The sequence below is a fragment of the Phyllostomus discolor genome, chromosome 3 (assembly GCF_004126475.2).
Source record: "Phyllostomus discolor isolate MPI-MPIP mPhyDis1 chromosome 3, mPhyDis1.pri.v3, whole genome shotgun sequence".
Classification (NCBI taxonomy): domain Eukaryota; kingdom Metazoa; phylum Chordata; class Mammalia; order Chiroptera; family Phyllostomidae; genus Phyllostomus; species Phyllostomus discolor.
In genome coordinates, this window is record NC_040905.2 from 197119073 (window position 1) to 197141880 (window position 22808).

General features: G+C 45.6%; 2 protein-coding genes and 2 long non-coding RNA genes across 7 annotated transcripts in view; 2 read left to right on the forward strand and 2 right to left on the reverse strand.

Moving 5' to 3' along the window:
• The window catches only part of LOC118499780, a 20909-nt gene extending 11391 nt beyond the window's left edge, over positions 1–9518 (forward strand). The window contains exon 3 of the long non-coding RNA XR_004902313.1: positions 9363–9518. This is a non-coding gene — a long non-coding RNA (uncharacterized LOC118499780). The remainder of the gene's footprint in view (positions 1–9362) is intronic.
• LOC114514997 (major allergen Equ c 1-like) overlaps positions 6246–22808 on the reverse strand; it is a 21680-nt gene continuing 5117 nt past the window's right edge. The window contains exons 3-7 of one of the 4 annotated variants that reach the window (XM_036022072.1): positions 8878–8951; positions 8081–8191; positions 7665–7766; positions 7446–7560; positions 6246–6500 (exon numbers count right to left, since the gene is read on the reverse strand). In XM_036022072.1, coding sequence (XP_035877965.1) covers positions 7472–7560; positions 7665–7766; positions 8081–8191; positions 8878–8951 — 376 coding nt within the window. In that variant the 3' untranslated portion in view covers positions 6246–6500; positions 7446–7471. The remainder of the gene's footprint in view (positions 6501–7445; positions 7561–7664; positions 7767–8080; positions 8192–8877; positions 8952–22808) is intronic. The other 3 variants (XM_036022071.1, XM_036022070.1, XM_036022073.1) reach the window with 3 other exon arrangements.
• LOC114515056 (ras-related protein Rab-11B-like) lies at positions 12019–12698 on the forward strand. Its single transcript, XM_036020021.1, is given in 2 exon segments — positions 12019–12660; positions 12663–12698. Coding segments are annotated over 2 exon segments (678 nt in total).
• The window catches only part of LOC118499782, a 6295-nt gene continuing 418 nt past the window's right edge, over positions 16932–22808 (reverse strand). Inside the window, exon 2 of the long non-coding RNA XR_004902314.1 lies at positions 16932–17182. This is a non-coding gene — a long non-coding RNA (uncharacterized LOC118499782). The remainder of the gene's footprint in view (positions 17183–22808) is intronic.

Consider the following 22808-nt stretch of genomic DNA (forward strand, 5'->3'; position numbering starts at 1 on the left):
TTCCCCAGGGGCAGTGCTCTCCTCAGCACACTGGCATGCCCACCTCTGTCTTTCTTTACCAAGGGGTCAGCCAACCACTGTCCATTCTTCAAGGAGCCCATCAGAATCATCATAAAGGTTTTGTGAACAGCAGAACAATGTTTCAGAAGAGCTAATAATCTTTCAAGAACAATGCTGGTGTCTTCTGGTGGTCAGAGACCTATTTAACTCAGCACAATATTTTACAGACACATGGCAGGTGCATAAAACTTGTACACTCTGATTTCTGCCCACGATGGAGGTATAGGTGCATACACTTTGCCTCATCACACAACAAAAAAGACAGACAACAACAAATTTAAAAAGAAAAAACAACCAGAACTGCCAGAAAATCAAACTGTATGGAAGTCCTACAATCAAAGAGTTATAGAACAAAGATTCATCCAGAGTGGAAGGAGGGACAGACACAGGTAGCCAGGCAGAGAGGACTCGTGACATGGTGGCTGCTCTCAGACCAGTAGGAGTGGAGGCTGGTGGAGCAGGTGGTCCCACATTTGTGTGCACATAAACTGGCAGGAACAACTGGGGAGGGAGAAAGACCTCGAAACCCAGAGTTCCAGCACAGGCAAATAAAGCTTCAAAGCATCTGACTGAAAAGCCTGTGGGGGTTGTAGCAGGGAGAGACATTCCCAGCCTGACAGGAGAGTTCATTGGAGAGACCCAACGGTCCTAGACCATACACAAACTCAGCCACCTGGGAATAGGCACCACGAGAACCCAGTGTGCTTGTGGGTAGACAGGGAAATGACTGAAAGCTGGCTGGTAGCTAAGCAGTCCCCATTGTTCCCTCTTGGGCCCCTCCCACACATACACAGCACCACAGCACAGTGCCCTGGTTTGCCCTGCCCTAGAGAGAACCTAAGGCTCCTTCCCTTATTATGTAAGAGGTGCACTGAGACAAAGATATATGGGCCAAATGAAAGGACAGATCAAAGCTCCAGAAAATGTACAACTAAGTGATAAAGAGATAGCCAACCTATCTGATGCACAATTCAAACCACTTGCTAATCAGGATGCTCACAGAAATGGTTGAGTGTGATTGCAAAATAGAGGAAAAAAAGGCTATGAAAAGTTAAATAAAAGGAAACAAGTGCGAAGAGAAGGAAACCAAGACTCAAATCCATGGTTTGGACCAGAAGGAAAAAATAAACATTCAACCAGAATACAATGAAGAAACCAGAACTCAAAAAAATGAGGAGAGGCTTAAGAACATCCAGTATAACTTTAAATGTTCCAACATCCAAATCATAGGGGTGCCAGAAGGAGAAGGGGCACAACAAGAAACTGAAAACTTGCTTGAAAAAGTATTAAAGGAGAACTTATCCAATCTGGCAATGGAAATAGACTTCCAGGAAGTCCAGGAAATGAAGGAGTCCCAAAAACTTGGACGCAAGGTTGTACTCACAAAGGCACATCATAATTACATTAGCCAAGGTTAAAGGGAAGAAGAGAATCTTCAAAGCAGCAAGAAAAAGGAGACAGTTACCTACAAAGGAGTTCCCATAAGACTATTAGCAGATTTCTCAAAAGAAACCTTGCAGGCAAGAAGGGGCTGAAAGAAGTATTCAACAGTCATGAAAGGTGAGGTCCTACATCTAAGATGACTCTGTCCAGCAAAGATATCATGTACAATGGAATGACAGATAAAGTGCTTCCCACAGAAGCTGAAGTTAAACGAGTTCATCATCACCAAGTCTTTATTATATGAGATGTTAATTAAGCAAAAGAAGAAGATCAAAAGTATGAACAGTAAAATGACAACAAACTCACAACTATCAACAACCAAACCAAAAAAAAAAAAAAAAACAAACAAAAACCTAAGCATACAAATAGATCAGGAATAGAATCACAGAAATGGAGATCACATGGAGAGTTATCAGCAGGTAAAGGAGAGAGGAATGGGGAAAAGGTACAGAGAGTAAATAGCATAAATGGTGGGTAGGAAACAGACAGGGGGAGGTTAAGAATAGTATAGGAAATGGAGAAGCCTAAGAACTTACATGTAGGACCCATGGACATGAACTAAGGAGGGTCAGGAATGCGAGTAGGAGGATGTGTGCAGGGTGGAGGGGAAGTGAGACAAAACTAATAGCCTAATCAATAAAATGTATATAATTTGAGAAAGCCCAACAGCTGGTATCTTCTTGATGGGCCTGCTTCCAGGAGCAGATGGTTTCAACTCAAGTGTGTCCTGGAACCAGAGGCTCAGCTGGCAGAGTGTCTGAAGCTGGGAAGGGAGATGTGGAGTCTCCCTTGTCAATCTTGAAATACCACATGACCTCAGGGTGTCCTGGGTTGATATTTACACTGGAAGTTTATTTGACATTTATCTCTGCTTTTTCCATTCAACTTGAAGCCATTCAAGGGGAGCAGTAAGAGGGCAACTTAAAAACATTCCCTGAGCCCTGACCACTGTGGCTCACTTACTTGGGTGTTGTCCTGTGGAGCAAAAGTCCACTGGTTTGATTCCCAGTCAGGGCACAAGCCTGAGTTGCTGAATCCTTTTCCAGTCAAGATGCATATGAGAGTCAACCAATCCATGTTTCTCCCTCACATTCTCCCTCCCTTCTGCTCTCTCAAAACATAAATAAATAAAATCTTTTAAAATAGTATCTCCTGCCCTGGCTGGTGTAGCTCAGTGGATTGAGCTCGGGCTGCAAACCAAAGTGTTGCAGGTTCGGTTCCCAGTCAGGGCACATGCCTGGTTTGCAGGCCATGACCCCCAGCAACCGCCCATTGATGTTTCTCTGTCTTTCTCTCTGTCTCCCTCCCTTCCCTCTCTAAAAATAAGTAAATAAAATCTTAAAAAAATAATATCTCCTGAATCTCACAATTAGATACTTACATGTTCACTTTATGGAAGGCGCCCTGGGGGGCTCAATCTGACAAACTCGTGTATTTGGGGAACAGTGCAGCACAAGTCACCACAGCAAACAATGATCAGAGGAAAAGCCACGGTATAACGAAGGGGCCAGTAAAGTCCTTCTCTGTTGGGCTGGGTGGTAAATACCAGTATTTTACGTCTTGCAGGAAAAGTGGCAAAATTAGGGTATTATATAGGTACTGACATAATAATAGAAAAAGAATATTTCCACATTTTTGGATAAAATTCAAATAGAACATTGACTACAATTTTTTTTTTGGAAATGCAGATGTATTACTAAGAGGAACAGATTCCTTTTTTTGAATAAAATTCTTGAAAATTTACTCTACTGGGGTGAAAAATAGTGTTCCTCATATTATGTTGATTGCAAATGTCTCAGCTCACAGGCAATACAAAAATAGTCAGTGGGATGGGCCTTAGTTCTGTACTAATTTCAGGTACCAAAAGTATGGTTTCAATATTTCAGCATCCCTAGAGGTTCTGGCTAAAGTTACAAGGAGAAGAGAAAAAAAGACAGAGAGAGGCCTAAGTATTGGAGCAGGTACTTTCCCACTCTTTGCAATACTATGATTGTATATCTATAAAACCAAGACTTCACAAACTATTGGACCAAATTTCATTATACTTATTGAGAAATTATTCAATTTTGCTGAAGTATTCAAATTATAAAAATCAATAGCATTTCTCTATACCAGCAAAGACTCATGGTAATAACTAATCATTCAATAAACAAACAGCCTTTTCATGAAAATGGTGCCCACACAGAAACAGGAAGCTCGTGGCCCCTCCACCACCAAAGCCAAAGCCAAAGCCACAGCCAAAGCCAAACCAAAGGCTTTGGAGACAAAGAAAGCAGAGGTGAAAGGCGTAAAAAGCAACACAACAAAGCTCTGCATGCCAGTGACCTTGCCACAGTCAAACACTGTGCCTCAGGAGGCAGCATTAATGTCTGGCCCAGGAAACACAAGCCTGACCACTCTGCCATTGTCCTGTACCCCTGTCCACCCAGGTAGCCATGAAGAAGACAGAAGACAAGGGCACACTTGTGTTCACAGAAAGGCCAACAAGCCACCAGGCCAAACAGGCTGTGAGGAAGCTCTACGACATTGACATGGCCACAGCCAACACCCTGCTCAGGCCTGATGGAGAGAAGAAGACATGTGTTCACCTGCCTTCCCCATGTGATCATTTGGAAGTTGCCAACAAAATTGGGGTCCTCTAAACTGAGTCCAGCTGGCTAATTCTAAACTTAAATATTCTACACTGTGAAACAAACAAACTGGTGACAGTACACAGCAATTAACAACCAAGAATACACTAGAAAACTACCAAGGGGAAAATTTTAAAACTCTGAGAAAGGACACAGAAGGTGATGTGAGTACACTGACAGACACGGGGCTCATTGGTTTTGGTCCAGGGCCACGGGTCAGATGTCTGACCTCCAGAACTGCAGGGCAAAAAAATGGCTGTTTTGGCCTCTGAGTTCCTGGTGACTTGTTCCAGCTCAATCAGGAAACTAATGCAGGACCCGTGTCTCCCGTCCAGCTGGAGGCCGAGACCAGAGCTTCCTCACTTCATTTGTGATGCTCAGGCAGATTGAGCTCTCGGACGCAACTGAGCATGTGTGACCTAGTGAGTAATCCCATTCACACTGTTCTGCCTTTAGGAGTTCTCCTGTGTGGTCTTTGCAACAGGTTTGATTCTCTTTCCTTAACCAACTCAGTGTACTTCCAACCCTCAGAACGCATTGATGGACAGTGGTGTGATAGGTTGATACAGAACTAAAAAAAAAAAAGAAAAGACGGATTATTTAAATGTCATGGTGGAAAAGACCCAATGGGACTTGACTGTGGCCTTGACCCTTCAATCCCTGAGCAAAGTGCATCAAGATGCAGTAGCATCACTCACATTGAAAGGTGATATTGCCATAGCTTTCATTCAATTCCTGGTTGTATTCGATATCCTAGAAAATCAAAACACAGGTTTGAAAGTCAGTGTCTTTCTCCATGTGTGCCTTTACATGGAATAATAACCAATCTGGGTGACAGGAACAAGACAGTGGAATAGGAGGTGCCAGCTCTCATGTCTCCATGGAAACACCTATTTCAACAAAAGCTTGTGGGTGAGAATGCCTTACAGTTTCTGGCAGTCCAGGATATAAGTGTGAGGCCCCGCCAACCAGGTGAGGCAAGACTATCCAAGGCATTGATACATGCAAGAAGGTGAAAAGGACAGTTTCCCTTCACCAGAGATACCCCTCCCAAGGCAGCACAGCACTGGCACCTCTGGGAGCCTGTTAGAAAGCAGAGTCTCAGGCGCCACCAAGACCTGCTAACTCAGAGCTGGCAGTTCATCACGGTCCCAGGTGATTTGTGTGCACATTCTGAGAAGCACTGCATGATCACACACACAGGAATCCATAAATGATGTTTCTGGTTGTTCTCTGTGTTATTTATTATTTATGTGAATGGTGTCATGTTGCATGTATCTGTTCTTCAACAAGCAGTTTCTGAGATCACACCATGCTAATATGGACCTACTACATTCTTCTTAGCTTGTTGACGATAATTCCCATTTATGTTGCTGATCATGAAATCTGTTAGGAAATCAACCATCAGTGGAATGGACATAGTGAAACCTGGTACAAATGGCCCTTGGGCTGTCGGAGGGAGTAGTCCTTCCCAAGGAATATCAATCACCATTTATGGCTGTAAGACTAAGTGATACATACCCAGGAGAAAACAATGTTTTTCAAGTCCTGAGCCTCGATGTCAGTGAGAACACTCAAGGTAGCCTAGCCTGGCAAGAGCACTGTTTATGAACAGGGCATCAGAATGGGAAGGGTCCTTCACCCTAATTTGAATTGAAGTTTATATTCTTAATACACCTAGGGGCCTAGCATCTCACATAAGACATGCACAGCAGATACCAGTGGTAGTGAGGGAGGTTTTCCGACCTCTACTCCCTCCTAATGTGGGGGTGTAGAGAAGTCATGTGAGGAGGCCAGGCCCTGACACCTGACGCTCCTGGCCACCCTCAGAGCATCTATCTGCCAGTGCCACCCTGAGAAGGAGAATTCCAGGATCGGGCAAACTGTGGGCAGCTCCTAGTTTGCTTTAACAGGTCACTATGTAACAGGCCAATCAAAGGGCAGGCAGTGCTCACAGGGTTGCAGAGTGACTGCAGAGGTGAGAGAATCCTGAAACCCAGGGAGATTCTGAGAAGCTAGAGGAGCATTATGGGCACAGGGCCAAGGAGCCCCTCGTGGGCCTGCTGCCAGCTCTCACTCTCTCACGTATACACAGACGGTCACACAACTAGCTGCAAGATACGTGATTTATTGACCAGGTAGAAGAAAGTGTTATTCATGATAGAGTTCTCCCAGGTATGGCATAGGAGGTTGGAAATTTGGAGAAAACCTTTGGCTCTTGATGAGTTGATGAGTCTTTTCTAGACATGTTGAGAAAATGCTGAAGATTCAGAGATGATGCCTTCCTGGAGGACAATGCTGGATATCAGATCACAGAACTTGTCACAGGATGACATGGGGACCATGGAAGGAAGCACTCACTGGGCACATGTACATGAAAGACAGCACCCAGAAACTCATTAGCACTTCCTGGGTTGAACTGAGGACAGACAGAGTTTCCACTACAGAGAAAAGTGGTGAAGATATAGCTGACAGCCTGCTCTCGAACCCAGGCTACTTGCCAGAACAGGGGGAAGGGGGGTGTTGGGCAATGATCTTTCTTTTTTGGTGACTGTTCCCATCTTACCCTTCCCTAAACTGAGCTGTGAAAGACAGGGAGGACTCAGTGGAAGACCCAGGCTGCTTTCTGCCATCCTCAGCATTAAAGGTGTTGCACAAGTTTTGATAAGTCAAGATAGAATGGCAGCAACCATAGTTACCATTCTTAAATGCTGCCTTTATGCAAGCCATAATTGCTAAGACTTTCCGAATGTTACCTGAATAAAGCCCCACAATACATCTGAGGGAGGAAACATTGGAGGAAATGTAGGGCCTATTTTCCAGGGGTAGGACAATGGGAAGGTCAGACAGCTCACTTCCAGGGCAGAAGTGAAGGATGTGCAGAGATCAAAGGAAGATGGTATTCTCAGAAATGGGAGGGTGAGACCAAGGGGGAGGCCTTGGAAGAGGGACAAATCCCAGAGGTGTGTTGGAGTTTGACACCCACACCCTGGTACTCTTGCCCTGTTTCACATTTGAAGTGTTAATGATTTTAGGAGATTATCAGCTCCTGAGGCCTTCTCAGCAGCAGGATATCCACACAGTGACCCTGTGAGGGGCACATCGTTGTTTGTTCCTTCAATCCTGAGGCCATTTGCTCTAAAGCTCATGAAGGGGTGGCTCCTCAACCAGCACTCCCAACTCCAAATTTCAAGCTCACCCCACAAGCTTCCTCACCAAATGTGTGTATTTGCAACCTTTGGGCATCAAGTCCTGCTGGTTTTGGATGGCAGGGACCCCTGGACTACCCTAGCCGCATCATTCAGCACCCACCTGGAGGCCTGGGCTCTGTGGCTCCATCAGTCCTGGGAACAGGGGTCTGCAGAAGCAGAACAGAGCACAGTCAACCAGCAGCCCCTTATTTCCCAGAGAGAAACTGAATGAGTTTCTAGCATAGGACAGAGGGGCCCCATTGGAGGTGTTACCTTCTCTTGCTTTCCTCCAATCACGAACACAGGGAGTAGGAAGAGAAAACCAGAGAGATAAATTTACCTGCATTGGTCACATCCACCACATTTTCCTTTGGAATTCCAGTGTTTTCGCAAAGTTCCTCAAACCTTTTCTTGATTTGTGGACTCACATCTGGGTTTCGGGCTATGAGAAGAGTGACAGTAACAGCTGTGACTTTGTGTTGGACTCCCATGGAGACCCTAGGGACAGGGGGACAGATGATAGGGATGGATGGCACTGACTAGTGCTTAGGCAGAAGGGAGGGAGGGGCTGTCTCCTGTCTTGACTTTGACGTTTTAGGATGTTGAGAGATTTCATCACCTTCCCATCACCAGGTAGCCACGGGTACCCATGGTCAGCACCTTTCTTTGGAGGTGAGAAACGGCCCAGCAGAAGATTGGGCGAAAGTTTTATCTGCAGCCCACTCCAAGGTGAGTATCAGCATGAAAATACTCTACCGTAGAGCTCCATCCCTTGTGTTATTTCCTCATTATGGTAATTCACATAATAAAGAATAACATAGTCATTGTAGTCTGCTTCAAGTATGTGAAACTCGTTGTATCCAAGATCTGTGAAGGAAACAGAACACAGGTCAGAACTTCATAGGCCCATGGGAACCAAATGAAACTCTTTACCTATTTTCTTTCACAAAACAAATTCAAGTACAAATCCTGGAAGAGGTAAAGGTGATATCTAAGCATTCCACTTGCCCCCTGAGCGTGATCTGGTTAACTTCCAAGGGTGGAAATGGCAACTCCTGGTACCTGGATTCCTAGTGGTAGGAAATTCTGCCACAGCTGCAACTGACCTTCTATTATTTGCCCTGAAGGTCACCAACCTCCCTCGGCCATGTCTGCTGACTCTGTGTCTCTGTCCTGTCTAGGAGCCCCGCTGGTATTACATACCGGCACACTGTCTGCACAAGTTTCTGTGGCATAGGCCACCAGAAGCCTTCATGGTGGACTTGGAATGAGAAGTTCTTCAAACAATTTAAATTTTGTGGGCCAGTTTCCTTTTGTTGCCGGTGGCACACGTGACCACACTGCCATCTTATTCTCATGGTCTATGTGCCAGGCCTTGAGTATTACAAACAAGGTTCCCCAAATATTAGAGAATATTGGCTATTATGTGCCTCATGTGTAGAACCTAAAGAGCATGAGTCAGAAAGGGATCTCAGTCCTAAAGGCATTGGCATGTAGTAAATTTCTTGCTGCTGGAAGTAGAATTTACAGAGACTTTTTAAATGTATACTTACAGGAAACACTATATACACCTTCCTCTTCTGTTTCATCACAAATGAAAGTCAGTTCAGCACACTCTCCGTTGATCCTGTGAAACAGAATGAGCTGAGTGGTGCCCGTGAGATACTGAGTAGCTGGCTCCCTCCCACTCCACCTATAACCTGAGTGTCCCATTTCGTGAAGTATTGAAAAACCTTTGGTAGAACTTTGAAAGAGCTTTTATTTTCCTGTTTCACTTTATTTGCTACTTTAAGAATGAGCCAACTACTGACATCACTGTTCCTCCACTTCCCACTCTCACTGCTGCTGCGGCCACCTGTCTAGGTACTTGGCTGAGGGCTCAGCTGTGCCAGCGTCTCAGATAAATGCTGTACAGGCATTGCCTCACTCAGTTCTCACACACACACACACACACACACACATAAAACCCCATAGGAAAGAATTATGATCATGTTTTGACCCAAGGGATAATTGGGGAAGATTGAGTGAAAATTTCTAGGTCCCACAACTAGTAAGAGATGGTTTCATGACAGAGCCAGGCTCTCCATCCCCATCCTACCCTCTTACCTAAACTACTCTGTCCCACTCCTTAGGACTCAGATCCCCACTGCCCCTACCTCCTGTACTGTCACTTAAACCCATTCCTGTCAGCAGTTCTTACCTCTGAATCTAGAGAATCTTCAGGTTAATAAGGTCGAGGATCAGTATGTGATAAGGGACTCTGATTTTGGACACAGGCCCGCAATACAAGTGCTCACAGGAATGTGCGTGTTTGAGTCTCCGTGTGTGTGTGTGTGTGTGTGTGTGTGTGTGTGTGAAGCTCCAAGCTGTATTTAGTTTCTTTCCCCAAGTAAAAATGCCATACTTACATGTTATGATATTTCAGTACCAGAGAAGAATTATCCAAAGCCTGGATATATTCCAGAAACATTCTGTAGCTACCTTGTTCTTCTACCTTTTCCTTCACGTCCGAGGCCAAGAGAATGGTATACCACTCCCCGGAAAGCTGCAAATAATCAGTAAAATGACTGGGAGAGAAAAGAAGAGACTGGACCGTGCATGAAACCTGTCTCCTTGAACTCTATGCCCTGGGCCAGGCCTCAGAGTAATGATGTGAAGGTGGCATTAGAACTCAGGTCGATGGACACCCCACGTAGGGCTCTTTTCACTGTCCCTGCAGTGAGAATGGAGGTCCCCAAGGGTTGTCATCATTCTACATGCTACAACTGCTCTTGGTCCAAGGTCAGAGACCACTCCTTTGTCTACCATCAAAACCTCTCACCCTCTGGGAGGGTCACCTGGCTTCACAATCCCCCAAAATGCCCCAAAGTCTAAACTCCCTACACTTCCCCGACTCTACCTTTGACATGTCGAAGTTGCTTGTCACGACGTCATGGTTGTCTTCATGGTGGGCACAGACCAGGGTCAGCCCCAGACACAGCAGCAGCAGCTTCATCTCGGGAGGGACAACAGTGACTCAGTGAGGGTCACTGGGAATGTGTCTTTCCCTGACGGTGGTTCTGCGATCCTGCGCCTCTGCCTTTATATTCCTTCTGAGCCCAGTTTTCTGTCCCCAGGGCCCCACCAACCCCTCCCACTCCCTGATGCTCTGTATTCAGTGATGGGAGGGCAAGGCTGTTCCTGCGCATCTCATTACTTCCAGATCTACTTAGTGATCTGATGACACAAAACACACATTCAAAACAAAAAAAAGAGATAGTGGATGCCATAAAAGGATGCCATTTGGAACACGATTTAACCGTGAAGTCAGAAAGCCAATTATGTGAGGCGAGAATGGAGTATTACTGTGAAATGGGGGGTGTGGACTATCCAGCGTCCACCGCTCACATGCTGGGAGGCAGTGGGTGAGTCACTCCATCATAACCAGCCTCAGAAACAAACAAACTGTGTGTACCAAAGATGACAGTACCTGTCAAGAATCATTCTAATAGTGCCAATAAGAATAGGGCTGGGAAAAATAATGTATGGAAAGTACAGTGTCTGGTATTCAGCACATTTTAACTCCTTTTGCTTGTTGTCTGAGTTCAACAACAATGAAGGAACAAATGTTTAGTCACTACATGCACCTAGCCATATGCCGGAGGTCTCTGGGAGAAGTGGAGAGATGGAAGACATCGTCCATACACACACTTTCTTCCACAAGCTGATGTGGAACCCAGCTGGGTGGGACCAAGTCTGGACCAGTGTGGGTCAGAAAAGGGGGTGCTGCCTGGGAGGGGGCGTCACATAGAAAGTGCTTACAAACACAGGCTTTGAATTTACACAGACCTGAGCTTCCTTCCTATCTCTGTCCCTTGTATGCCATGAGGACAAATTGAACTTCTCAGAGCCTTAGTGTCCCCTTATGGGGTCAATCCTACCTGTCTATAGATGGCTGTAGGGACTCAATGGGACAGTGTGTGTAGAAACCTCAGACTAATGTCTGGCACTGCTGGGCTGGTGGGGTCAGAGAAGGATTCCTGGAAAGGTGGGTCTTGGGGACAGGCGGGTGTCTTGAACTATAGGTAGGGTGTTCAGCTGTGGAGAGCAGGTGCGGAGGGGCTTCTTGGTGCAAATAGTGTTGTCATTGAGGCTCCTGTGCCCACAGCTGAGGCTTCTTAAAACCTGTAGGTCACTTCTTCCTTGTGCTAATGGTCCCTTTCTGTATCCCCCAAACCAGAAAGATGCCTGTGTCACAGGAGGAGCTGGACACAGGGCAGTGAACCTAGAAATTGTGGCATCCCATCTGTGGCCTGCTTTCAAGAGTCCCCCAGCCCCTTGTGTGATCCTGCCTAGTTCTCGCTCAACAGACACCTGGTCACTGGTATTTTGGAGTATGTATAACATGAGACACCATGGATGGGTTGGAGGTTGTCCTGCCTCTGAGATAGAGGAACTCAGCTTGACAAATGGTGGCAAAGGTTGTGCACTGCATTGTGTTTTATTGATTGTCTCCAAGAACAGATGGCAGCCTATGAGCAACCAGGTCTGCAAGATGAACTGGGGTAAGAGGCTGAGGAGAGAGGGCCATGTGATGCTGTTGCCCACACCATCTCTGTCCCATCCCACCCCTCCTGGTGACTCTTTGCCCATATCAGAGCACCGTATTGCAACTTTCTGCTTCAAGTAGCTCCCACTGAGTGCTCAACGAAAATATGAGAAATGGGCCAGTAGGGCCAGGAGAATGGACCTGGAGAGACAAGTACGACTCTCTATTCAAAGTGGTGCTCATTGGGGACACGGGTGTAGGGAAGAGCAACCTGCTGGACCACTTCACCCGCAACGAGTTCGACCTAGAGAGCAAAAGAACTATTCGCATGGAGTTTGCCACCTGTGGCATCCAGGTGAATGGCAAGACCATCAAGGCGCAGATGTGGGACACAGCTGGCCAGAAGCACAACTGCACCATCACCTCTGCATACTACCAGGGTGCAGTGGGTGCGCTGCTGGTACACAACATTGGCAAACACTTGACATATGAGAATGTGGAGTGCTGGCTGAAGGAGCTGGGGTATCATGCCGACAGCAACATCATCATCATGCTGGTGGACAACAAGAGTGACCTGTGCCATCTGTGGGTCGTGTCCACTGACAAGACCCATTCTTTAACAGAGAACAACTTGTCCTTCATCCAGACCTCAGCCTTGGAGTCCACCACTGTAGAGGAAGCTTTCAGGAATGTTCTCACAGTGATCTACCACATCGTGTCACAGAAGCAGATTGCAGACCACTCGGCCCACAGAGCGTGCCCTGGAAACAACGTGGTGGGCATCAGCGTGCCACCCTGTACGATGGATAGAAACCTAACCAGCTGCAGTGCTGCCAGAACCTGTGAGTGCCCTGGGCCTTGTTCAAGTGTGTGGGCACATCCTCACCCTTCACCCACCCCTCACCCTGATGTTTCCACTGATCTGACCCTCTCTGTCTTTCTGACTGACTTCCACCATCCCACTAAGCTCTGCAGAGTCAGCTGGGGCTTAGGAACAAGAGGAGTCAAGCAGCACCTTCAGTCCCCCTCCTCTCCCCCCAGAAAGACTTGAAGCCCAGCTTCTGCATCTGTTTTGGGGGGGTCCCAGTCTGCCTCAGGGAAGGCCTGGGAGGGTGGTAGGATGGACAGGGCCAGCCAGAGGCAAGATGATGTGTGCACTGAGCAGGCTTCTTCAGCTTCCCACAGCAGACTCCAAGGAGTGATTCCCTCCCTCCCTCTCTGGCCACTTGTCCTAGGTGGCCCTGAGCCTCACCTATATCCTCACTGTGGGCTGAAGACTGAAAAGCAAGTGAACAGGGAGGGAGGCTCAGGCAGACAGAAACAGGCTCTTGGCACCTCACTCCCCACACAGAGGCAGCACCAGCATTTGTCTTTGTCTTTGACCTCAGCTTTTCCACAGCATACTTGAATTCAGCTCAGCTCCTGCCTATAGATTTATGCTGGGAGAAGACCCCACTTTCCTTTCTGCACATAGAACATTCCTCACTCATTGCCATGCCCTTACCACTGCCTTGTCTCCTGTGAGGTCAGGAATCTGTTTGCAAGTGACCCAATGTCTCAGTGTTTTGTGTACACGAAAAAAGAGAGACAAGAACAGGAGAGATGAAGGCATGTACCACAGAATGTTCTCCCACCCAGTATTCATTCTTGATGCCCAAATATTTATTGAAGACTTGTATCTCTGTATTCACGCAGAAACTTTTTACTGACATGTCCCCGAGAGCAAGAGACATAAAGGAAAGAATAAATAAATGGGACCTCATCAAAATTAAAAGCTTCTGCATAGCTAAAGAAAACAGTATCAAAAAAAAAGAGAACCAACTTTATGGAAAAATATATTTGCCAACGATACCTCAGACAAGGGTTTAATCTCCAAAATATATAAAGAACTTACATGACTACACTCTAAGAAGACAAGGAATCCAATTAAAAAATGGGCAAAGGACTTGAACAGACACTGCTCCAAGGAGGACATACAGAAAATCCAAAGACACGTGAAATGATGTTCAATATGGCTAGCTATCAGAGAGATGCAAATTAAAACCACAATGAGATACCACTTCACACCAGTCAGAATGGCCATCATAAACAAAGCAACAAACAACAAGTGTTGGAGAGGTTGTGGAGAAAAGGGGTCCCTAGTGCACTGTTGGTGGGACTGCAGACTGGTACAACCACAATGGAAGGCAGTATGGAACTTCCTCAGAAAACTAAAAATGGATCTGCCTTTTGACCCAGCAATTCCACTACTGGGACTTTATCCTAAGAACACTGAAATACCAGTCCAAAAGAATCTATGCACCCCAATGTTCATAGCAGCACAATTTACAATAGCTAAGTGCTATAAGCAACCTAGGTGCCCATCAGTAAATGAATGGATCAAAAAACTATGGTACATTTACACAATGGAATTCTATGCAACAGAAAGAAAGAAGGAGCTCCTACCCTTTGCAACAGCATGGATGGAGCTGCAAAGCATTATGCTAAGCAAAACAAGCCAGACAGTGAAAGACAAATACCATATGATCTCACCTTTTACAGGAACCTAAACAACAAAACAAAGAAACAAGCAAAATATAACCAAAGACACTGAAATAGAGGACAGGCTGACAGTGATCGCAGGGGAGAGGGGAGGGAATTTCGGGGGAGAATGAAAAGTGTTTACAAGAACAAATTTAAAGGACACATGGACAAAAACTAGGGGGAGGGCGGTAATGGGAGGGAAGAGAGGAGGGTTGGGTGGGTGGGCTGGACTGGGAGTAACAGGGAGAAAACCGTACTTGAACAATGATTAAAATAAAAATTAAGAAATGAAAAGTTGTATCTCTCAATATAAGGTTTTTGGCAGTTGTTTGGGAAAAAACTTATGTTTACATTCAACAAAAGCAATGCAACATTTTCAAACATCTGTGTGGAAAACTTGAGTTACATTCCAAACACAACAGCAGGACTTCAGAATCATCAGCCAAGGAGTTTGTGTCTCCGACATTCTAAGAAAACCATCACAGGCTTGTGGAACACAAAGCAACCAGGTTGGTGATGGGTGACAAAGAAGCAATGTGTGAAGCTTTCTGTGGAAATCATGACAGTTTACTGTTTTCATACAGGCACTTAATGTGTTCTCTTTGGATTCCAGGAAACTGTCGGGAAGTTTGGGATTTCTAGAATGCATTATAATTTTTTGTACTTAAACTATCAAGTGTTGGGGAGGAAATGGAGACTCTGGAAGTCTCCCTCACTGCTGATGGAAATGTAAAATGGTACCGTCACTCCAGAAAAGTTGCTCACCTCCTTACAAGAGTTAAACATAGACCTACAACATGACCCAGCCATTCCACACCTACCTATAACCCAAGAGAAATGTAAACATATACCCATGCAAAGACTTGTACGTGATGTTCAAAGGCACTCTATTTGCAATAGCCAAAAACTAGGACCAAGAAAATGTCCATCAACAGAAATGGGTAAATAATTGGTGGTATGCCCATCCACGGAAACAGAATCCAACAATAAGGAAAGAACAGGCTATTGATAAACACAACATGAAAGCATCTCAGAAGAATCATGCTGAGTGCAAATAGCCAGACCAACAAGGAAGTACCTGCTGATAACTGCATTTCTATAATGTGTGGAAAATGCAATCTCTAGACACAGAAAGTGGATTGATGTTTGCCTGGGGTGATGGGTGGCACAATGGGGAGGAGGCAGAGATCACAAAGGCACAGAGGAAACCACAGAGAATGATCGGAAATTCACAGTCCAGAATGTGGTGATGTTTTCATGGGTATCTCCCTGTACAAACTTATCCAATTTTATACCTTCCTTTTGTTAAAAATTAATTCATTAGTTAATTAATTTATCTTTATGGATAGGGGGAGGGATTGGGAGTTGGACCAGCTACCTTTAGACCCATGGACCAACCCCCAACCCACTGAGCCACAGTGCTCAGGGTGAGTGGTATACTTTAAATATGTGCAGTTGAATGTCGATTGTACCTTAGCAAAGCTACTGTTGACAGCAGGAGATAACTTTGCACTTAGCATTTGTACATGGAACCTCTGATTTTTATGTATGTTATTTTTCATTTCTGACGTTAATCAGGGAAATGCCTCTCTTTGGGAGACAGAGCTAATGATCCCAGCCCTGAGCTGACAAGGGCCCCACAGAGGAGGTTGGGAAGGGCCCCGGGGCCATTATGGGAGGTGCTGCTTCCTAAGTCCCTAAAGGCAGTGAAGTGGACTGGGTCTGAGTGAGGACTCCAGTAGCATCCATGCACATCCAGCTGGATCCCAGTTGACCACGAGACCCTGATTCACATTCTAGACTTACCCAGATGGTTCCTGATTTGGGATACCCAAGATCTTGTGGTTCCCACACACGTTTGGGGGACTACCTCTAACAAACCACCACTAGCTGCAGGTCCTGCCAACACAGACTTTGCAAATCCAGGGAATGTCCAGAGACACCTGCGTACTAAGAGCATGCCCTTGGGGAGGCCCATGGGAGCCTCAAACTCCCGTGTTTCCCCATAGCCTCCTTGGGCTAACTTTTCCTTCATGCTCTGCACAGCCTGGCTTTTCTCGCCAGCAGAGAGTGTGGGCAAGCCAGAACAAGTCCCTGGCTTTCTGAAAGAGGCCTTCCAATGTGGCCCATGGTCTCTCAGTGCCAACTCAGTCTCAGCCTCAGGGCACCTGGTTTCTTCTTACAGCACCTGGAAGAAGGCACTTGCCATGCACATGTTTGGCCACCAAGAGACCACAGGCCTCCTGCAGGTGTACTCAGAGTGTGAATTCAGTCTCCAGGTAATGCCCACCCTAGGTGCCCACCCAAATACTTTGGAGATAAACCTGTGCCCAGCGCATTTGAGAAGTCACCTGGGAGGGGCCTCAAGCCATTCCCTGGAGTCTCTCTGTGTACCTGGGCCAATCTGTGATCATCCACCTGCAACCACCCACATCCACAGCACTGTTTGGGGCAGCTACAGACACCCCATCACCCTGGCTCCAGTTCTTTGATTCTTCTTTACAGAGTAGTGAAACCAATGCATCCCATCCTTTCATGGATGTGTCTGAACATTGCCTGCACTTTTGGACTACCTGAGAGCTTTAAAAATCTTGGTGCACATGACATGGGCACCTTCCACTCCCATGTCACTGGTCACACAAGTCCCAAGGCTTTCCTGTGCAGGTCAGGGAAGCTCACTGATGAAGCCAATGCCCATGGTGAGCCTGTGTCAGTGGGGTTAAGCACCGTTTCAGGTGTTGGCTGATGAGGGAACAAAATCAACTCCTTGGCTTCATTGCACTTACATTCTTGGAAGCCGGTCCTGGCTGTGAACAAATAAATGTGAGAGGCCAAGGAAGGTGGGGAAAGAGCACTGCCTAATGCTTGGGGTTCAGAGCAGTCCTATGTGTGAGGTGACACACAGGGTCTGAATGTCATGAGAGGGTAGGACATACAGATACCTGGGTTTGAGTATTTCACACAGAGTCCAGAGGCTGCAGTGCTCATGGGTGTCTGAAGAACACTGTGTGCATAACAATGCAGGTGTAACAAACCCGTGGGAAACTGAAGGCAGCTGTGGGGACCCAGGCAGCTGCGCCGTCACTGTCTGTGCTGCTGACCAGGTTTTCTCAGGGCAAAGGCTCTCTTCAGCAGACTGGCATGACATCCTCTGTCTTTCTTTACCAAGGGGTCAGCCAGCAACTGTGTATTCTTTGAGGAGCCAATCAGAGCCTTATAAAGGGTTTGTGAGCCACAGAACAATGTTTCAGAAGAACTAACTTTTGAGAACAACAGCTGGTATCTTTGAGTGGCACAGACCCCTTTAACACAGCACAACATTTTAGGGACACATGGCAGGTCCATAAAACTGTACACTCTGACTTCTGGCCAAGATGGAGGTACAGGTGGATACACTGTGCCTCCTACGCAACCAAAAGAAGGAAAAAACAAATTTACAAACAAAAATCCACCAAAGTGGAAGAAAAAGTGGAAGTGGCAGAAAATCAAACTGTATGGAAGTCCTACAATCAAAGAGTTAACGAAGAAACATTCATCCAGACAAGTAGGAGGGGCAGAGACAGGCAGCCAGGTGGAGAGGACTCAAGGCAAGGAGGTAACAGACAGACCAGGCCAAGTGTCAGCTGGTGGAGCGAGTGGTACCACATTTCCAAACAGATGAACTGGAAGGAAGAACTGAGGAGCAAGACAGACCTGGCAATCCAGGGTTCCAGTGCAGGGAAATAAAGCCTACAAGCCTCTGACTGAGAAAACCTGCGGGGGATGAGCAGCAGCAGGAGAAATTCCCAGTCTCACAGGAGAGTTCATTGGAGAGACCCACAGGGTCCTGAAAAGTACACAAACCCATACACCTAGGAATAGCACCAGAGGGACCCAGTTTGCATATGGGTAGTGGGGGAAGTGACTGAAACCAGCCCAGAGCTGAGGGGGACACACTGTTCCCTTCTAGAACCCTTCCGCCATATGCAGCTCACAGGACAGTGATGAGGGTTGCGCCACCCTAGTGAATACCTAATGCTCCGCCCCTTAACACTAAACAGTCATGCTTCAACAAAATTATGTGGCCCAAATGAAACAACATTTAAAAACTCCAGAAAAAAATACAACTAAGCTTCCAAGAGATAGCAAACCTATCATGTGCACAGTTCAAAACACTAGTAATCAGGATGCTCACAGAAATGCTTGAGTGTATGGTCACAAAATAGAGGAAAAAGCGAAAGCTATGAAAAGTGAAATAAAGGGAACCACCAGTGAAGGGAAGAAAACTGGGATTAAAATCAACAATTTGGACCAGAAGAAAACAATAAATATTCAACCAGAACAAAATGAAGAAACGAGAATTCAAAAAAATGAGGAGAGGCTGAGGAACCTCCAGGACAACTTTAAACATTCCAACATGCAAATCATAGTGGTGCCAGAAAGAGAACAGGAACAGCAAGAAATTGAAAACTTATTTCAGAAAATAATGAAGGAGAAATCGCCCATTCTGGCAAAGGAAATAGACTTCCAGGAAGTCCAGGAAGCTGGAGAGTCCCAAAAAACTTGGACCCAGGGAAGAACCCACCAAGACACATCATAATTACATTACCCAAGATTAATGAGAAGGAGAAAACCTTAAAAGCAGCAAGAGAAAAGGAGACAGTTACCTACAAAGGGGTTCCCATAAGACTCTCAGCTGATTTCTCAAAGGAAAACTTACAGGCAAGAAGGGGCTGAAAGAAGTATTCAAAAGTCATGAAAGGCAAGGACCTACATCCAAGAGTAGTCTATCCAGCAAAGCTATGTTTTATAATAGAAGGGGAGATAAGGTGCTTCCCAGATCAGCTGAAGTTAAAGGAGTTCATTATTACCACGCCTTTATTATGTGAAATGTTAAAGGGACTTATCTAAGAAAAAGAACAAGATTAAAACTATGAACATCGACATGACAACAAGTTCACAACTACCAACAAACAAACCTGAAAAAAACAAACTAAGCAAACAACTGGATCAGGAACAGAATCAAAGAAATGGATATCTCATGGAGAGTTACAGGGGGAAAGGGAAGGAGAGAATGCGGGAAAAGGTACAGAGAATAAGTAGCATAAATGGTGGGTAGAAAACAGACAGGGGGAGGTTAAGAATAGTATATAGGAAATGGAGAAGCCTAAGAACTTACATGTAGGACCCATGGACGTGAACTAAGGGGGATGGGAATGTAGGTGGCAGGGCATGTGCAGGGCAGAGGGGAAACAGAGGGAATAGGACAACCAAAATAGTATATTCAATAAAAGATATTTCTTTTTTAAAAAAAGGACAACAGCTGATATCTTGTTGATGCTCCTGCTTCCAGGAGCACACAGTTTCAACTCAAGCGTGTCCTGGGACCAGAGGTTCAGCTGGCAGAGAGTCTGAAGCTGGGAAGGGAGTTGTGGAGCCTCCCTTCCTCAATCTTGAAATGCCAGATGACTTCGGGGTGTCCTGGGTTGATATTTACACTGGAAGTTTATTTGACATCTATATTTCCTCCATTAACTTGAAGTCATTCAAGGAGAGCAGTAAGAGGGCAACTAAAAACATTCTCTGAGCCCCGGCCAGTGTGGCTCACTTGCTTGGGTATTGTCCTGCCAAGCAAAAGGTCACTGGTTTGATTTCAGGTCAGGGCACAGGCCTGGGTTGCAGGTTCCTTTCCCAGTCAGGATGCATATGACAGTTGACCCATCATGTTTCTCTCTCTCATCGATGTGTCTCTCCCTCAACTTCTCCCCCCCCTTCTGCTTTCTCAAAACATAAACAAATAAAATTTAAAAAAATAATATCTCCTGAATCTCACAATTAGACACTTTCATGTTCACTTTATGGAAGGCGCTCTGAGGGGTTCAATTTGACAAACTCAAGTATTTGGGGGACAGTGAAGCGCAAATTGCCAGAGCAAAGAGTGGTCAGGAGAAAGGCCACGGTACAGAGAAGGGGCCAGTAAAGTCCTTCTCTGTCGGGCTGAGTGGGAAGTACTGGCATTTCATGTCTTGCAGAACAAGAGGCAAAATTAAGGTATATATGTACTGACACAATAGTAAAAAATATTTCCAAATTTTGGGATAAAATTCAAAATAGATCATTGACTACATTTTTTTTGGAAACACAAATATATTACTAAGAGGAATGGCTTCTTTTTTTGAATAAAATTCTTATAAATTTACTCCATTGAGGTAGAAAATAGTGTTCTTCATAAAGTGTTCATTGCAAATGTCTTGGCTCACAGGCAATATGAAAATAGTGGGATGGGCCTTAATTCTGTACCAATTTCAAGTACAGAAAGCATGGTTTCAATATTTAAGCATCCCTGGAGGTTCTGGCTAAAGTTACAAAGGGAAGAGAAAAAAAAGAGAGACAGAGAGAAGCCTAAGTATTGGACCAGGTACTTTCCCACTCTTTGCAATACTATGATTCTATACCTATAAAACCAAGGGTCCACAAAGTATTGGACTGAATTTCATTACAATTATTGAAAAATTCATCAATGTTGCTAAAGTATTCACTCACAAAAGTCACTAGCATTTCCCTATACCAGCAAAAACTCATGCTAATAACTGTTAATTGTTAAATAAACAAACAGCCTTTTCATGAAGATGGTGGCCACACAGAAAAAGGAAGCTCGTGCCCCCTCCAGCACCAAACCAAAGCCAAAGAAAAGGCTTTGAAGGCAAAGAAAGCAGAGTTGAAAGGTGTAAAAAGCCACACACAACAAAGATCTGCGTGCCAACGACCTTGCCACAGTCAAACACTGTGCCTCAGGAGGCAGCCTTAATGTCTGGCCCAGGAAACACAAGCTTGACCACTCTGCCATTGTCCTGTGCCCCCGTCCACCGAAGGAGCCATGAAGAAGACAGAAGACAAGGGCACACTTGTGCTCACTGTGGGTGTCAAGGCCAACAAGCACCAGGCCAAACAAGCTGTGAGGAAGCTCTACAAGACTGACCGGGCCAAGGCCGACACCCTGCTCAGGCCTGATGGAGAGAAGAAGGCATGTGTTTACCTGCCTTCCCCATGTGATCATTTGGAAGTTGCCAACAAAATTGGAGTCCTCTGAACTGGGTCCAGCTGGCTAATTCTAAACTTAAATATTCTACACTGTGAAACAAACAAACTGGTGACAGTAGACAAGAACTAACAACCAGGAATACACTAGAAAACTACCAAGGAGAAAATTTTGAAACTCTGAGAAAAGACACAGAAGATGATGTGAGTACACTGACAGACACGGGGCTCATTGGTTTTGGTCCAGGGACAGTGTGTCAGATGTCTGACCTTCAGAGCTGCAGGACAATAAACTGGCTTTTTTGGCTTTTTCCAGCTCAGTCAGGAAACTAATGCAGGACCCATGTCTCCCGTCCAGCTGGAGGCCAAATCCAGAGCTTCTTCACTGTATTTCTGATGCACAGGCAGAGTGAGCTCTCGGACAGAACTGAGCATGTGTGACCCAGTGAGTAATCCCATTCACACTGCCCTGCCTTTGGGAGTTCTGTGTGCTCTTTGCAACAGGTTTGTTTCTCTTTCCTTAACCAACTCAGTGTATTTCCAACCTTAAGAATTTGTTGATGGACAGGAAGATGATAGTAGGGTGATACAGAACTAAAAATAGGAAAAGACGGATCATTTAAATGTCATGATGGAAAAGGCCCAATGGGACTTGACTGTGATCTTGGCCCTCCAGTCCCTGAGCAAAGTGCACCAAGAAGCAGTAGCGTTGCTCCCATTGAAGGCTGATTCCGCCATAATTTCCATCTGATACCTGATTTTATCTGATATCCTAAAAAAATAAAATACAGGTTTGAAATTCAGTGTTTTTCTCCATGTGTGCCTTTACATAAAATAACCACCAAAATGGGTTGACAGGAACAAGACAGTGCAATAGGGGGTGCCAGCCCTCATGTCTCCATGGAAACGCCTATTTTCACAAGCACTTGTGGGTGAGAATTCCTTACAGTTTCTGGCAGTCCAGGATACAACTGAGAGGCCCCTCCATCCAGGTGAAGCCGAACAATCCAAGACAGTGATGCACTGAAGAAGGTAAGAAGGAGCCTTGGACTGTGTGGCTCAGTGGATTGCCTGCTGGCCTGTGAACCAAAGGGTCACCAGTTTGATACCCAGTCAGGGCACTTAACTTACATGCAGGCCATGTCTCCAGTGGGGTGCACCAGAGGCAACCACACATTTGGGTTTCTCTTCTTCTCTTTCTCCCTCCCTTAGCCTTTCTATAAAAATAAATAAAGTGCTTTTTAAATTAAAGAGGGTAAGAAGGACAGTTTTGCTTCACCCTAGTCACCTCTCCCAAGGGATCACAACACTGGCATCTCTGGGAGACTCTTAGAAAGCAGAGTCTCAGATGGCCCCCAAGACCTGCTAACTCAGAGTTGGCAGTTCATCACAGTCCCAGGTGATTTGTGTGCACAT